Source organism: Mauremys mutica, chromosome 6 (genome assembly GCF_020497125.1).
Source record: "Mauremys mutica isolate MM-2020 ecotype Southern chromosome 6, ASM2049712v1, whole genome shotgun sequence".
NCBI lineage: Eukaryota > Metazoa > Chordata > Testudines > Geoemydidae > Mauremys > Mauremys mutica.
Window position 1 is genome coordinate 42,425,205 of NC_059077.1, and position 17,112 is coordinate 42,442,316.

Here is a 17,112-nt window from a genome sequence, read left to right on the forward strand (position 1 = left end):
CGAACTATCGCGTCTAGATCAGACGCGATAGTTCGAACTCCGAGAAGTCGAACTCGCCGCGTCGACCCGCGCGGTAAGTATAAACGTACCCTCAGTCACCTTTCTGTCCCATCTGTGCTGTCATAACAGTGCAAAGGGAATGGATCAAATTCATTCATCTCAAACAAGCAAAAGTTCATTGTCTCTCCAGTCAATAATGTGAATATTAACCTACATAATAATAATCCAGAAATATCATTCTGTGTGTGTGTCATTCTGAAGCCTATTATGTCTTTAGAGTTAGTGTGAAGCAATGGAAACAGCTGCAAGCGTGGTTGAGGGCTCTTTTTGTTCAGTATATCACCATGTTGAATCATCACTGGGTTTCATAGTCTGTTACTATCCAATTTTTCCGCTCTCAGCCATTTTGATTTACAAAGTACACCCATCCAATGTACAGCTACAGCAAGGCGTGTATCTATGCCATGCCATGCCATGCCATGCCTGGACCATTGTGATATCAGATAACTTACCCAATCACCACCCTTATTCTACAGCTAATTTGAATGCAACAGGTTCATTAGTTGTATGAGGAACACTGCACAGATGGTAGATTACTTGGCCCAACTGCCACACCTGTGGGCCCAGCTGCCAGCCACACAAATCAACACAGATGTCCCAGCACAATCCCCTTAGACACAAATCAACACAACCATCCACACTATATAATCAGCACACACAACAGACCCAAGCACAGCTACCCTCTCACCAGAACACATACTTCTCTCATTCACCAGCTGTACAGATCATTACAAATCTCCCAGCACAATTCCCCCCTCATCCCCAGACAACAACATAGCATACAGAATAACCCCAAATATACGTAGCCCTGGAACCAGCAGAACCAGTCATGCTAAATATCTAGATGTAGTACAATGATAATAATAGGGTGGAACAATAATAGCATGTATGAAACTAGAATCCTAACATACATAAAGTCATAAAGAAAGATAGAAGCAGCTTTAAAGAAAATGGTCTTGATTTACTCTGTAGCTCCAGGGGCAGTAATGCCAGGGGATTAGGGAGAAATTCCAGTTTCAGGACTCGCCACAGAAAACATACATCACAGCATTCTTACCTCATCACCTTAATTCTGTCCCTTTGTGTGTATGCAGTATGGTACAGTGTTTAATTGTATGATTACATGTTATTTTTTCCACAGGATTCAGTGCACACGGTGAATTCACAAGGGAAGAGAATTAAGGTTGTTTGGGCAACCCCTAAATCTTGCATCTGGCCTGGGGCTAGGGGTTTGGGTGCAGAGGGCGTGAGGATTCTGTCTGGGGGTGCAGACTCTGACTTTCAAGTGCTTGAATTTGCAACCTAAATAATGTTATTTTAATGTAGTTTTTGTTTTATTTGTTACCCAGTTACCTATTGTTAAAAGATCTTTCATTTCATGTTTTTCCCATTGTCCTTGTCTTCATAATTAAAATCTATTTTTTATAGTGAGCCTGATTGACATATTTCGTCTTGTGGGTTTTTTTTGAGAAGTGCTGACTTGACCATGTGCTTTTTCTGATGCAGGCAAAGTGAGGAGAAAGTAATAACCAAAGGCTTCATGGTTTGGGAATAAGTTACCTATGATAGGTTCCTTTCACAGTAAAAATACATAAGTGATTGTTTTCAAATTAAACCTTTTTAATTAAAAATATGTTTATAATTAGTCTCTCTGCCTGCATATGCAAACATGAAAAGCAGTTTGAAATTCATTTTCTTCCCTTTGGTAACCATATAAAAACACAAGGAGGCAATGTTGGCATATGTTTTTTAAAAAGCCTTGTGGCTGAAAAGAATAATGCTATTCAATTTATTGGAAAAAACTGTGTGGATTCATGTGATCTCTTTATGTGGACTTTCAGGAAGCTATATACAAGTGATAATTCTGAAGAAATCCTTTTTTTATATTTTAAAAATGTACTAATTACTGCACAGATAAATGAAAGTAAACTGAAAGTTTGGATTGGGGTTCTCACTAGGGTTGCCAACTTTCTACTTGCACAAAACCGAAAACAGTTGGCCTGCTCCTCCTCCAAGGCCTGCCCTGCCCCTTCTCTCCGGCCCCAAACCCACTCACTCCATTCCCCTCCTCCCTCTGTCGCTCGCTCTCGCCACCCTCACTAACTTGCTCATTTTTACTGGGTTGGGGCAGGGGGTTGGAGGGCAGGGAGGTGGGGGCTCCAGCTGGGGGTGCGGGCTCTGGAGTGGGGCTGGGGCTGAGGGGTTTGGTGTGCTGGAGGGGGCTCTGGGCTGGGGCTAGGGTGCAGAGGACGTGAGGGTTCTGTCTGGGGGTGCAGACTCTGAGGTGGGGCTGAGGTGTGGTTCTCCTACTCTGACTTTGAGTCACTGAGAGGTGCGCCATTAATGCCAGAAGCTTTGGTCCCATATAGATATGAATCAAGACACTTGCATTGAGGTTTTGGCCTCACAACATTTAATGTCTTTCTTATTTGCAGCTTCCTTCTTTGTTTGAGCTCTAGGCTCTTCTTCGTTGAGCTTTCACATGCACAGATTGTGGTTTATTGAAAACTGTGTTACAATTGTGATCTCTCACTTTAAATCCAGGGGGAGAGGGGAGGGAGGGTGTTTCTTGGTCATGCTTGCAGACCCAAAAATTCTGTAGGAAGCATGTAATCAGTCTGCAACCATCCACAGGGCCGCCCAGAGGATTCAGGGGACCTGGGGTCCCCACCGCCGAAGACCCAGCTCTTTGGCGGCGGGTCCTGGGGTGGAAGGACCCCCTGCTGCGGGTCTTTGGGGCACTTTGGCGGCGGGTCCCGGGGCGGAAGGACCCCTTGCTGCTGAATTACCGCCAAAGACCCGGAGCGGAAGAAGCTCCGGGGGCCCCAGGCCCCCCGAGAGTTTTCCAGGGCCCCCGGAGCGAGTGAAGGACCCTGCTCCAGGGGCCCTGAAAAACTGCGGGGCCCAGGGCCTGGGGCAAATTGCCCCACTTGCCCTCCCCCCCCCGGTGGCCCTGGCCATCCAGCCTAAAGTAAAGTGAGTTGTACCTCTCTTTTTTTAGGGAGCAGCCTACTTTTTTGTTTCTATTTTGGGGTTCTTGTGTGTTATTCTGAATTCTAATAAATAAAGTAGTGTTTTGCTGCAACCTTCTAGCAAGTGTATATATGTTTTTAATCTAACTTCGCTGTCTGTTTTCTATGGCTATAGAGAAAGCTTCTCTAATTGTTATTTGTTTTGCAGTAATACCCACATTGGCCTTGATGCTTTCCATGCACATAAGAAAAGGCAGTCCCTTGCCACTAAGACACAATTCTATAGACTGAGTCATGCTGGCAGACACGTATGCCTGTGCAGATTCTCATTGAAGTCAATGGGGCTCTGCCTAGGCACAAAAGTTTGGTCACACGGATCCAATTGCAGCACCCAACCCTGAGAGAATGTGTGGTGAATGCTGTTGGATTATTTCTTAGATAACTATGAGTCATGCCTTAAAGTGCATACTCCATCATTAGTCGTTACTGGCTGGGATGCAAAGATGTCACTCCAATCTGTCAGCTCCCCAAGATTCAAAAGGGACTCTGATATGTTTGACCAATATATGGATTTCAACCTTGTTGGAGTTGGCAATGACAAGTTCTATGAGGCTGAGGCTTGCTTTACCCAACACCAGGAATTTTTCCCGAGTTGGTATGACTCCTGAGCAGGTAGAGTTCCAGGGGCATGATCAAAGATTCTCTGGTATGACTGCTTCATGGTACTGCCAGTCCAAATTGGCCCTAAGGACAACATAAAAAGCCCAGGGAGGAGCTCTTGGTAGAGTAGTTGCTGCCAGGATGCCCTTATGTCATACCAAACTGACTGTGTTTTTTGGTTCTCTGGCCAGTTTGCAGCTCTTGTAAATCAGAGTGCCTCTTAGGCAGTTCTGACTTCAACCAGGGGAAAGGGCCTTGTACAGAGCCTGTAAATCAGGGGTTGGCAACCTATGACACACATGCTGAAGGCAGCACATGAGCTGATTTTCAGTGGGCCTCCCACTGCCTGGGTCCTGGCCACCAGTCCAGGGGGCTCTGTATTTTAATTTCATTTTAAATGAAGCTTCTTAAACATTTTAAAAACCTTATTTACTTTACATACAACAATAGTTTAGTTATGTTATAGACTTATAGAAAGAGACCTTCTGAAAATGTTAAAATGTATTACTGGCACGCAAAACCTTAAATCAGAGTGAATAAATGAAGACTCGGCACACCACTTCTGAAAGGTTGCCGACCCCTGCTATAAATGGATCAAGAGAGGGTAAAAGTTGTTTTAAGCCACCACTTGCACATGCACCTAACTTGTGCTGTGTACGCTTTGACTGTAGCCAAAGATATGGCCCATGTTATTTCTAAGTTCTTATGTCCTCCTGGTTTCTGGAGGAAACCTGTCAGCAGGCTTAATATGAGAGTTTGCAGTGTGGTGCAAATATATCTAAATGTAGGCTTTTAAGTAATCTGCATAAAAACTGTTTGGATATTTTCTTCATTTGTCTGCATCTGTCTTAAAAACAAAATCCCTGTACAGCAGCTATTTCAACCTGTTGAAAAACATGCTGAAGGCAGACCAGTTTCTCTGGAGACTCTTATTGCCAGGTATATGTGGTGCTCAAAGTAGTACCTGAAATTCTTCACTAAAAAGGTACTGTAAGTTGTAGTCTGGTAACATGATTGTGACTAATCTGATGAAAAGCTTTTTTTTGGCTACTCATTCCATGGAAACTCAGTTTGCAGAATGCACTTAATGAGGCTGTAGTGACTCATTCAACTTTCATCATGTTTTACAAGGATAAGTTGGTGTTAGGGCTGCATTCAAAATTGTTTCTGAAGATGATGATGAACTTTGTCTTAACGAGCCAATCATCCTGCCAACATTTCTCCTGGGCTTGCATGCGCTCATTCCTATGAGCCCCTTCTCCACAAGTTCAATATCAAAATGTCCTGGTTTTTTTTTTTTTTTTAAATCTGGAGTGATGTATAGGTTCCTTTTGTTCCTTCTGACAAACTCATGGACTTCTTGGTCATGTAACAAAGCTCTATTGCTAAATGGCTCTCTGATTGCCACTCTCACTTCTATGGTCTGCTGAGCCTGTTGCTCAAAGGTTATTTAAAGGCATATTTCATTCAGAGGAGAGGCTTTGGCGTCAACCTCATTTGTTTTGGTACAGAGGGTTTCAAAACAGCTGTACAGGCTCCTCACACATTTCCAAAACAATACTGCTTGGGGATTTGGAATCCAGAGAGAAATCTGGTTTAATTTTTGGGGGGACTGCAGAATCCAATTTCTAACTAGGTTTATCCACATTTTCCTGCCCCTTGAGTTTTCTATTTGGGGATCTCTCTACTTGAGTCATATTGTAAAAAAACTTTCCATGGAGGTGTTGAGTCTGAACTCTTTATGCACTGAAACTTAACTCAGACTACATGTCTCTGTCTGAAACTTTTAATCAAAAGTTTTGACCTGCGAACTACTCATGACCCTTCCCCTCCCAATAGGTAGCCATAAGTAGCCACCTCCTCCTTTGTCTTCTCCAATTTGCATTTTAACCTGTTTTATCCTGTAGAATCTTGATTGATTATGCATGACCATTATGATCTGTTAATCACTTTGTTTACTTCTGTGTATAAACATTGATGCTCACCCCTAATAAACTTGCCACACTTACTCCGAAGCTCTGCTTTTAAGCTAAGGATGGTGTGAGCCCGTTGATCAACGAATTGTTGTCTGGTCTGACAGATTTCTGAGCCCTATACCAACTCCGCACAAACTCGGGTGCTGGAGAGGTGAGTAGGACTTGCTTTTTACCTAACAGAGGTGTTTTACTCCCCCCAAACACAGGAAATTTTCAGAAGTGTCATCTACTGGGGGGGCTTCAGTTTGAGTGCCACCAAGCTTGAAATAATTCTGGCGTTTTAAGCTAGGCACCCCAAATCAGGGCACTTTTGAAAAATTTTGGTCATGGCTTACTGGAGGTATGTTATCCCTTCATTATAATTTTTTTAAAAAGCTCTTAGTTCACCTGGCTTTATGCATGCTGGGTTAATACCATTACTACTTCTGCCTATTGCAGTTTGACATTTTAATTTTGGGAGACTGGAGTAAAATAAATTTGCTTATAATTTTTGTTCTCTGAACATTCAATTAGCACTGTACTCCTTTTACACTATCATATTACCAAATCACAGCACTAAGCAAACCCTAATGGTAGCTTAATTATTATTAATACATCAGCCTTCCCTACCTTGTGTTAAATGAATTTCTAAAGTAGTCTTATAGAAATGTGATTTATTCTCAAGATTTGATACCTCATTTGCAATCAAATTCTGTCTGCATTTAGCTTCTTCCATTACATGTAAACTGATACATGGACATTTGTCTTCACAAGTTATTTCATGTGACGCAAGCACATTTGGAAATTCTCCATACATATTTCAGGCTAATACTTAAGCCACTATATTAGATTTGAACTTCTGTTTCTTAAAGAGCTCCTTCAGCTGTTGTTCAGTTGTTGCTTCTTTCTGCTGCATCAGCTCTGCAGCTCCTTTGGTCACTCCCCAGTTATCTGGTTTTGACATTGAAGGACAGTATGGCCTGCCTGAAGCAGGCAACAGATTCTCCCAGTACTCTTTTCTTGCCCTAAAAATAAAGAATGTTTAATATTTTTAATGGATGAGTCTGAGGAAATGTTACAACAGTCTAAAATATTTTAATAACTAGATCAAAATAGTCAGTGCATTTAATTCATTTGCATAAGTTTTAGCTCAATATGAGGTCTGGATACAGGAAGAGATTTATGAAGATTGGCTTTTTTTTTTTTAAAGTGCCTTCCATTCTTTTAAAGCAACATTTTAAGCCACTCACCAAATAGGTATCATTAGCATGGTAGTCTATATTTATTCTATCTTAAAAGTTGCTATGTTAATTCAAACCAAAACATATTACAATTCCTTCATTTTTAGGGGCCTCTCTAGTTATATGGTCCCAAAACCACTGCAGATGCATTGAATTGTATTAAATACCAACAAATGGGGAGGGGGGAGTACAAATGTCAAGACCAATCCTGGTCAAAGTAGTCTGTGAAGTCCCATTGGGCTAACAAAGTAAAGATTATTACCATGTAAGAATGTAATTCTTTTAACATGCTGTTAGGCAGTTGTGACATTTCACTCCATATTCTTTATGAAAATATGCTTATGATATGACATAACGGAGATGTACTTTATGCAAGATGAGTCTTGTAAGATATCATTGGAAAGGTTATAATTTATTGAATGTGATTATCCAATGTGTATGCCTGTATCATTTGTCTCTGAAGTTAGGAATATTGACCATGTATCTGTATTTCAACTATGCTACTTTGGGTGACGCTCACTGCTAACATTTCAGGTACAACAATGGAAAAGCCAGACAGGGCGGATGGCCCATCAGTGAGGACAATGGACTATGAAAAGGCTTGGCCTTCCTGTGGACGCTCCTGCTACTGACTCATGGACGTGGTGATACTACAGAGTCAGGTGGTCTTGTCATCTGCTACTAACATTATCTGGAACTTCTTGTGACTTTCCACTGGAAGTGAAGGGGGGGGTCAAGTTTGGGAAACAAAAGATTCCCGCCTTATGTAAATCCTATTGGGGGAGGGGAGGAAGGCAAATGGGACTCCTACTCTCTATGGCCAATCTGCCCAAGAAGAAAGATTGCTAAAGCCATCTGAAGGCAAGGTAAGGAGGGAGTCCAGACTGACACAAGGGTCCAGTCTGAAAAGAAATATAACTGGAACGCTGAACCACAGAAACTTTGCAACCCGCCTAAAATAACATTAGGGTAAGAAATTACATTTTGTAACCTGTTTAAGTATATTGAGCTTAACTTGCATATTTTGCTTTATTTGGTCAGTAACCTGCTTTGTTCTGTCTGTTCTCTTATATTCACTTAAAATTCACTTTATTAACTACAAAAATCTTATTGCTTGTTTATAATATAACCCAATGTATGTAATTTCTAACTGGGAGGGCAAGAAGTTGTGCATATCTCCCTCCACACTGAGGGTTTGTGCCCCTTAAAGGGAGTGGTCAGTGTTGAGGCGAGCCCCTGAGTCTGAATCTGTCCAGAGCGGATCTTTGTCTCTCTGTGCAGCTGGGTGTGGCCCTGCCTGAGTGCTTGGCTGAATGCTTGTGAGCCTAACCCAGCAAAGTCAGGTAAAGGGGACCCAGGCTGGCAGAATAGGCTGATTAACTGAGCCTCCCCTGTTCAAACCCCAGCACATCAGGTGGTATTCCAGAAGGGGGATCCAACCCCTCACAGCAGTCATTTAAGTTTGTAAAAATTCTGAATGTCAAGTGTGTACCAGTCTTCAAGGTAATATCGGACTACTACCCCCCCATCCATTTGTACTGGTGGAAAGGAGGAAGAAATGGAAGAGCAGCACAGGCATTCATTATGTTTTCTCCATTATGGAGTTAGTATAGTACCTTATACTATTTGTACTTAAAACCCATTAGTCTCCACATTTTGTCCACATGACCACATTTTGTTTTAGCCTACAGATAGCTAGAAGAGGTTCCTGGGTTTTAACTAATGGCTACCAACTAATTAGTCTGACCTTAGGTCAGAGTACCAGGGCTAAGCTTCTTGGGGCAGGAACCATGTCTCCTTGCGAACATTATACAAGAGGGACATTTAAAAAAAAAAAGTGTCCATGTCATAGTATTATATTACAAATATAGGTCTTAGTCTTGAAAGACACTGCCCACAACTCACTTCAACTTCAGTGGGAGTTTTTGGATTATACGGAGGGCAAGGTATCATGCTCAGGACCTGTTACGATCAGGCTGTCATCCTAAGCATGGTTTAAATGACCTGGGGTGAAATACTGACCCCACTGAAGATAGTGGGGCCAGGATTTCACCCCTAGAGATTAGACCTGAACTTTCAAAGTTATGCTAATTCACATACATGTTCCGAGTTCCTCTGAAAGTTCCATAATCATTTCACTGTACGAGAACACAGACCACAGTGTATGGAGCATATTTAATATGTCATTTAAGATAAGTACGATAGTTAATATACATACCTTGCTCTGACCCAGGGTTTGGTATGCATGCTCAAATCACTACCCCAGCTACCATGTTTCTCAGAAGCCAGTGGCAAAAATCCTCTTTCAGGAGCCAGCTCCTCAGCTATTGCTCTGATGTGATAAGGCTCAAATCCACAGCAGCCTCCAATGTATCGAATCCCTAGGTTATAGGCCTCTCTCGCATATTTTTGAACATCCCATCTGGTGACAATTCTTGGCTCCAGAGCTACAATGATATGCATCAGCTTTAACTGCAATAATACTTAGTTTTAGCAGATATTTAGTAAAATCGCTTTACATTTTCAGCTACAGTTAAGTTCGCAAACATGCAAAGTACAATGTCACAGGCATGATTGGGCTATTGCAGTAAAGATTTAAACACTGTTAATTGGGCTAGACACTACTGATGCAATATTTCATTACATTTTAGCTTTTAGGTGTCACAATGCTCCTCTGTTGCATACTTGCCAGAAGTTTCCTTGTTCCAGAGGGATAGAGCCTGCCAAATTCTAATCTGACAAAGCCCTAAATCAAATGCCAGCTACTAGGTGGGTATTTAAGTGTAAATCAGAGAGGTTGCACTTAAAATACAGGCTTTATTCATATGATCTTTACTGAAAGATGCCACTACCACTTAAAATATAAATGTTACTCAGTTTATGTATGTGGAGTAATAGCATCTCAGTGCTTTAAGGAACCCAGTGTTAATCTCCACACTTCAGAAAAAATATCAACAAATGACCACTTTGTGCCTGGGAAAACAGACTTCATTACTTTAATATACTATATCAAAAGGCTGTCAACTCACCTGCAACTGGGTGAAACACACCAATAGCCCCTTGAACTTCTCACCTGCTTTTTGAGTATGAACTAGGGAAAAGCAGATTTGGCCAGCTGCTCCATCAGATAACAGGCCCAATAGACTTTCAATTCCACCTCTCACATAACAGATTATCTCTATCCTACCCTTTGTCCCCCCTGCTGCTACTTCAGTCCAAGTGATGACAGCTATGCTTCCCTCCTCCCCCAACCATAAATTACTTGCAAGGGATCAGAAGAGCTGCATTGAGCCAATGTAGCACTGCCTCTTTCTCTGCAGCAGGCACTATGTGCAGATGACTTAGAAGAGGGGTAAGCTCTCTCCTCTTGTTGCAGAGATGAGTGGAGTAGCAAAGCCATAGGGTTGAGAAGAGACAAGAGGAAGAAAGAACCAACACAGGAAGGGACAAAAGTGAACAGAGAAATGGGGGAGGGCAGAGGAAAGGAGGAGGCAGGAAAACCAAGAGGGAATGACTGGGGAGATGGGAGAAGAGACAAGACTTAAAGAACAGAAAAGCAAATCCTGCAAATCCCAAAAGGACCCTGTGGCCGCTGAAATCCGTGTGGTGCTGCTGCATGAAAGTGAGGGGCTGGTTTTCAGGAGGCTGCACAGGGAGCATGAACCCCCTTGCTGGGGCAGGAGACCCATGGGAAGGTACTAGAGCAGGCTTCTGCATCACAGCAAAGAGGCAGGATTCCTTTCTCTACTTCGTCTTGCAGAAATCCACAGCATCCAAGGAAATTACTCAGGGTGGATGCTGCTCCAGATACCATAGGAAAGGCATATTCAGAGAATGAAAAATTGTTTTTGAAAGAATAAAACAAATATTTAAAGAGGGAGAATAATCAGTCTTGGGAAAAGTGGACATTGGGAAAAGTAGGACAAGATGCTTCACTACATAAAAAAGAAAATGGTAAGTGAAATCCAAGGGGTTTTTAATAAACAAACATTCAGATTTGTGCCTAGTCCTATAGAGTGCACTAGGGAGAGTGGAAGTGAAAACACAAGGGGCCCCAGAGTACACCATTGCCCTGTATCTTGGTGTATCAGAGCAAAGAATGCAAAATGGGTGTAAAATGTCAACAGACCAGAATACAGAATTTTGTACCCACTTTGCCCCAGTGTTAATAACTCTACAAAATGCAGGGCAAGAATAACCTGAGCCTGGAGAATTTTCTCACCTCTCCCTCCTCTCCTGCAATTCTTGCTACAATCAGTCCTATGCTCAGTTTGCATGATGACTGTACCAACTTAGTGCCAGCGAGGGCACTAACCTCTCTAAAAGGAATTGGATAAGAGGAGTCATATCACTAGACTTGGGCCTGCATGTTTTCAACCTCCATCCTTCCTTACAAGTGGCACTTGTAGAATGTGGCAATTGTTGCATCCTTCTACATCACGCTCCTCTCAGATCCACTGACTCAGGCACAGTACATCTAAGAGCTCGCCACTGGGGCCATGTACTAAGCACACAGTAAGGTATTTCTCTTGCTTTATAGAAAGTTGTCTTTATTCAGCTTTTTTTAAATGTGTGGTTTAATAATGGTTTGGCCATTTATAGTATTAAAAGAGACTGAATTTTCCCCCAGCTGAAATGAGGTTACACCACTACCTGGACCTAACCCTCTTTAGACATTATTGCACCTTCTTTTGAGAAGTAGTTGGATAGGACTTTACTGACCTGACTTTTAGATTTCTTGATTACGTACAGAGGAGAAACTTTAGCTCTGCCAATATGCCAACATTTGTAAGCAATGAACAGGGACACAGAGGGAAAAACAGGGACATGCATCTTTTAATCCTTTAGGGAGACAGAATAGAAAAATTAGAAAAGATTGTTCTTAAAGAAGGATAAATACTGTGGCAAACAGCAGAGCAGATGCCAACTACAGCATAGCTGACATACTCTTAGAAACTGAGACCTTGTTGGCTGGAACAGGAATAATACACACTTCTGGCATCTAAACACTTCCTGTATAACATCCTGTTTGTCAGCAAAGGTGGGATATTACAGCAGATGGGCTACATTGATAATCTACGATATAAACCATTTGCAATCAAATGAGTAATTGCTCTTTAGGTAGCAAAGGCATTCACTGTAAACTGAAACATGAAATCCATTTCTGAAAAAATAAATTATATACATTAATTATAATTAATAAGCCAATAACCATAATAATCATGGCAACAAATCCTTCACTGACTTCATTTGATTACAACTAGTGCATTTGTTCCACCTAGTGCACTTGAAGTCAGAGGAGTTACACCCAGGGATGAATTTTGCTCAATGAGTTCAAGAGCCTGGTTAAGCTTCCTAGAGTAGCATGTTCTCAGAACCCAGAGAGACTAAGACAGTGGCCTTGAAACTTTTTCCATTGCATCCCCCTTACCCATACTGGAACATGTCTGCGTCCCCCCACGAACCATGCTCGGGAGCTGGGGCTGGAAGCAGAGCTGCAGCTGGGGCTAGGAGCAGAGGCTGGGGCTGTGGCCAGGAGCAGGGCCATAGTCATAGCCATAGCCTGCAGCTGTGGTTCGGGGCAGGACCAGAGCAGAGCTGGGGGCAGAGCGGGGCTCACTCTCCACCTCCCATGGGGGCTGTCCCATGCCCCCCGTGCTCCCTCAAACATGCCTATGTGTGTCCTGTAAGGGGGCATGCCCCACAATTTGGGGACCACTGGACTAAGGCCTGGTCTACACTAGGAAATTAAATCCACTGAACTACACTCTGGTATGAAAAATCCATACTCCATAGCAGCAAAGTTAAACTGACCTAACCTCCTGTGTGGATAACACTAGGTCAGGGGTAGGCAACCTATGGCATGGGTGCCCAAGGCGGCACACAAGCTGATTTTCAGTGGCACTCACACTGCCCAGGTCCTGACCACCAGTCCAGGGGGCTCTGCATTTTAATTTAATTTTAAATGAAGCTTCTTAAACATTTTAAAAACCTTATTTACTTTACATACAACAATAGTTTTTAGTTATATATTATAGACTTATAGAAAGAGACCTTCTAAAAACATTAAAATGTATTACTAGCACACGGAACCTTAAATTAGAGTGAACAAATGAAAACTCGGCACACCACTTCCGAAAGGTTGCCGACCCCTGCATTAGGTCAATGGAAAAATTCTTACACTGATCTAGCTACTGCCTCTTGGGGAGGTGGATTGCCTATGCTGATGGGAGAACCCTACCCATCGGTGTAAGTAATGCCTACACTGAAGCACTGCAGTGGTGCTCATATAGTATTTCAGTGTAGACAAGCCCTAAGTTACATCCTAATGAATGGCTCATGCTTTGTCCCTTATTCCTTTAGGCTAGGTTGAGAGAAAGAGAAGAGATAAGATTGTCCTGGAAACTTATTACTAGACAAACTAAGGATCTGATTGGCTTACTGCCAGCTCTAATGAACTGCTCTTGAAAGAAAAGGAAAGATTTTAAAATACTACCTCAAAATCTAGACTTTTTTTTAGGTAGTCTAGGATTTTTTGATGCTTATGTCCTGTTTTCTTTCAGGACAGCTTTTGTTTTCTGACTCCATAGTGTGTGTGGGGAGAGAGACACACACCACACACACACACAAAACAACAAACTGCACATCAGGTGGCTTATTTTACCAAGCTTTGCTGGTCCCTACTTGACCATATTAGCAATTAATTCATCTTCAAACTCCCAATACATTCCTGTATCTTCTACTGGAAACTCCCAAAACACATCCACCTCACTCCTCTAGCCTCATTTAAACTAGTTAAAGCACTGAACCTCACACCAGTGTGACTGAATGATACAGTGCATGCCCACTAACAACCCTGTTTTGGGTACACACTGTACACTACAGCCCTAGGCATTGCTAGGCTTGTGGATTGTAGTTTCTCCCCCCTCCCCCCCCAATGCCTGACAATTCCACAGGAAAGCATTTGAGGCAGGGGTGCTGGAACACTTTATACAGTGGGGGCTGAGGGCCATTGAACAAAACTGTTAACCCTGTATAAGATGGAAATGACTATGTAGCAGCACCCCCAGCACTCCTACTTCCAGCACCTATGATCTGAGGTCTGTGATATATAGGGTATTTGCTGTCGTTCACCTGTTCTGATTGTTCCAAAGGATGCTTTGAGTGGTTCTGTCCTGCATATGGATCTATGTATGTGCCATAAGGGACAGATGCTAAGTCCCCTACACTCATTCTCACTGCAGTTACCATAGTGGAAAGTTACCAACCCCTCTCCTACTGAGCAGCTGCCAACCCACTTTAGGCTTGGACTCCAAGGCATTGTTACATGGAAGAGATAAGGAGTTCAAAATACATGAATGAAAACAAAGATTTTCAGCAATTTTTATAAGTTTACTTTAAATAGTTTTGCAGCAGAAGTAAAAGCTCCCTCCCCTCATATATTTCCCTATAAGAGCCAGAGATGGGAGTAGTCCAGACCTAGGCCTGGAGGGAGGCCATCCCTCCATAAGGTCACGCAAACTTCCTCCCAGCCCTGTCTCTCTCTCCCTCAGACAGTTTAGTTGGGTTGTTGTGGTACATAGATGTCCCTGCTTTAAGTGACCAGAGTGGAATAGAGGAATGAGTGGGTAGTGAAGCACCATAGTGATGTATTTGCAGCAGAATAGCCTACTGCACACCCTATCACTAATGAGCTTTCCTGTGTTCAGATATCAAGAGAGCAGGAAATGCCCTGTCTGTCTGGGTACAGTCTCAGAAGCAATCCTCAATGAAGTACGTACATGCCACAGAGAGTGTGTCTGTCAAAGTGTCTGCTAGTCACCCTTTGACTTTCCTCTTGCAGGGGAATCTCCTTGAAGCAAAAGAAGAATATATAAAAATTTAAATTAATGTTTAATTTTTTTATTTTAAATTTTCCACTTTGCTCAGAGGTTGGGATGACAAGTGAGCAGCCATAGAGGGGGGACCACGTAGAGCAGATCCAACTAAGTGCCAGCTTGGGTACACTCAACTCCAGAGGCAGCCTGTATGTGAGTGGTCTGACAGCTGTCAGCTATTCCCAGATCTGTTAAGTGAATAATGTTGCAGCCTAATTAAACCACATCCATTGCATCCTGTTTTCCTTCTGGCGGGCCAGCCGATGACAGTAGCCATCTCTCCCACATCCTTCTGATTCTAGCTAAACAAGAAGAGAGTGTTGTTGTTTCCATCTTTTTATTATGTGAATAGTGGCTGTCTGTTTTCAAGGGACATATTAATTAGCTGCCATTTAAAATAATTGTAGTTTGAAATCTTTCCTTATTAAATTCAGTGCTAGCGGTAATTTTTCTGTATCTAAGAAATAACATAAATAACAGCCTGAGCCATCACAGCTGTCAGTGAAAGGTAGGCAACAGAATTTGGAGACTACATTAAGGGGACTAACTGCATTATTGCAGCTGCAACACCAGCACTTGCTGCAGTGGTGCTGAGTGACAGTGGTGAATGACATACAGCTGTCTTAAGCACTTGTGGGGTTATCAGCACTTGACCGTGAACACATGCTGTGTTAAAGGTGTAGCAGGGGCTTGCAGAAGTGCTTGCAATTCCACAATACAGTAATATCAACACCTGGTTTAGCCCGCCAGTCGAGACGGTTTCCGGGGTGTGGCCGCTGTCGCATGCTGACAGCTACTTGCAGCCACAGGTGAGCGCTGGGTGTCAAGTGGGGACCAAAGTGGATGAGCTACTCCTAGGAGTACGACTGCTCCCCCATCAGAGGTACTACCCCTCCCTGACAACCCCATACAGTAAGGCCTGGATTTCTGCATCATTTTCATCAAACCAGTCTTGCCGCTTGCATGTGGAGGGCCCCAATACCTTCAATGCAGCTGTATGGACAGTGTTGCGGAATCGCTCCCAGTCTCTCTCAGCGTCATCCTCAATACAAAGCTCATTCTCTAGGTCTTCCGCTAGATCTTCAGTGATGCGGCTGTTCTTCAGATTCGACACGTTGATCCTTTTGAGAGCCTTACAGCCTTGTGGTCGTCTCTTCGGCATGATACGGAGCTTCATTTTAGATACTATGAGCCTGTGATCCGTCCAACAGTCAGCGCCACACATAGCTTTTGTAACCCTGACATCTTGTCTGTCCCTTCTCCTGATGATGACATAGTCGATCAGATGTCAGTGCTTGGAACGGGGATGCATCCACGAGGTCCTGTTACAGGGTAGGGAGGCGGAAGACCGTATTGGTGATCAGAAGGTCATGTGCTGCACAAGTTTTCAGCAGTAACAGGCCATTGCTGTTATACTTTCCCACTCCATTTTTCCCCGATGACTCCTTCCCAGGCTGCGGCATCGCATCCGACTCTTGTGTTAAAATCGCCAAGCAGGATCAGCTTGTCTGTGCGGTGCACTGATGATAGCAGAGCATCTAGTTCTTTGTAGAATTTATCCTACACATCCTCTGGGTTGGTCATTGTGGGAGCATATGCGCTGATCAAAGTAGCTTGTTTTCCTTTTTGAAGCGGAAGTTGCATTGTCATGAGTCGGTCATTCACACCCTTGGGGGGACTGGCAAGTTTCCAAACAAGATGATTCTTGATGGCGAAGTCAACTCCAGATTCGCAACGCTCATCACTGCTGCGGCCACTCCAGAAGAATGTATAGCCTCTGCCTGACTCAGACAGCTGTCCTTCCTTAGCAAGGCGAGTTTCGCTAAGGGCTGCAATGTCAATGTTGTAGCGTGCGAGCTCTCTGGCGACAAGTGCTGTTCTTCTCTCCGGTCTGTCTGCCGTGATGTTGTCCAGTAGCGTGCACACATTCCATGTGCCAATGGTGATCGGTGTCACTCTAAGTTTTATTTTTGTTCGACCACTTTTATGGGATCCCCGCCAGCTGTGGTATGCTGGCCAGGGTAAGGTGAAGCAGGCAATGTTTAGGGCACCTTTTCTAGCCACCTCCTCATTCTACGGAGGTGAGCAGTGCAATCCTGAATAGGACTGCTCAGTCGCTCAAGAAGATGCCGAGCTCCACTGCTGCTTCGGTCAGTGAGAAACGACCATTATACCTGAGCCGCCTGTGTGCAGGTCCGCGGCTACAGCTCCAAGTGTATCCACACCTGCTGCTTTGTCGCTCGCCCATCGCCACAGGACTTGATATGATGTTGAGACTTGCGTGTGAATTGGATTAAAGTGAGGGAGAGTTGCGCGACGTCAACCTCACTCTCTCTTCCCAGTTCCT

General features: G+C 43.3%; 1 protein-coding gene across 1 annotated transcript in view; it reads right to left on the minus strand.

The window, feature by feature from the left end:
* Nucleotides 1-6,301: 6,301 nt before the first annotated feature.
* LOC123372829 (betaine--homocysteine S-methyltransferase 1) overlaps nt 6,302-17,112 on the minus strand; it is a 30,656-nt gene continuing 19,845 nt past the window's right edge. The window contains exons 7-8 of the mRNA XM_045021330.1: nt 9,107-9,335; nt 6,302-6,672 (exon numbers count right to left, since the gene is read on the minus strand). Coding sequence (XP_044877265.1) covers nt 6,480-6,672; nt 9,107-9,335 — 422 coding nt within the window. The 3' untranslated portion in view covers nt 6,302-6,479. The remainder of the gene's footprint in view (nt 6,673-9,106; nt 9,336-17,112) is intronic.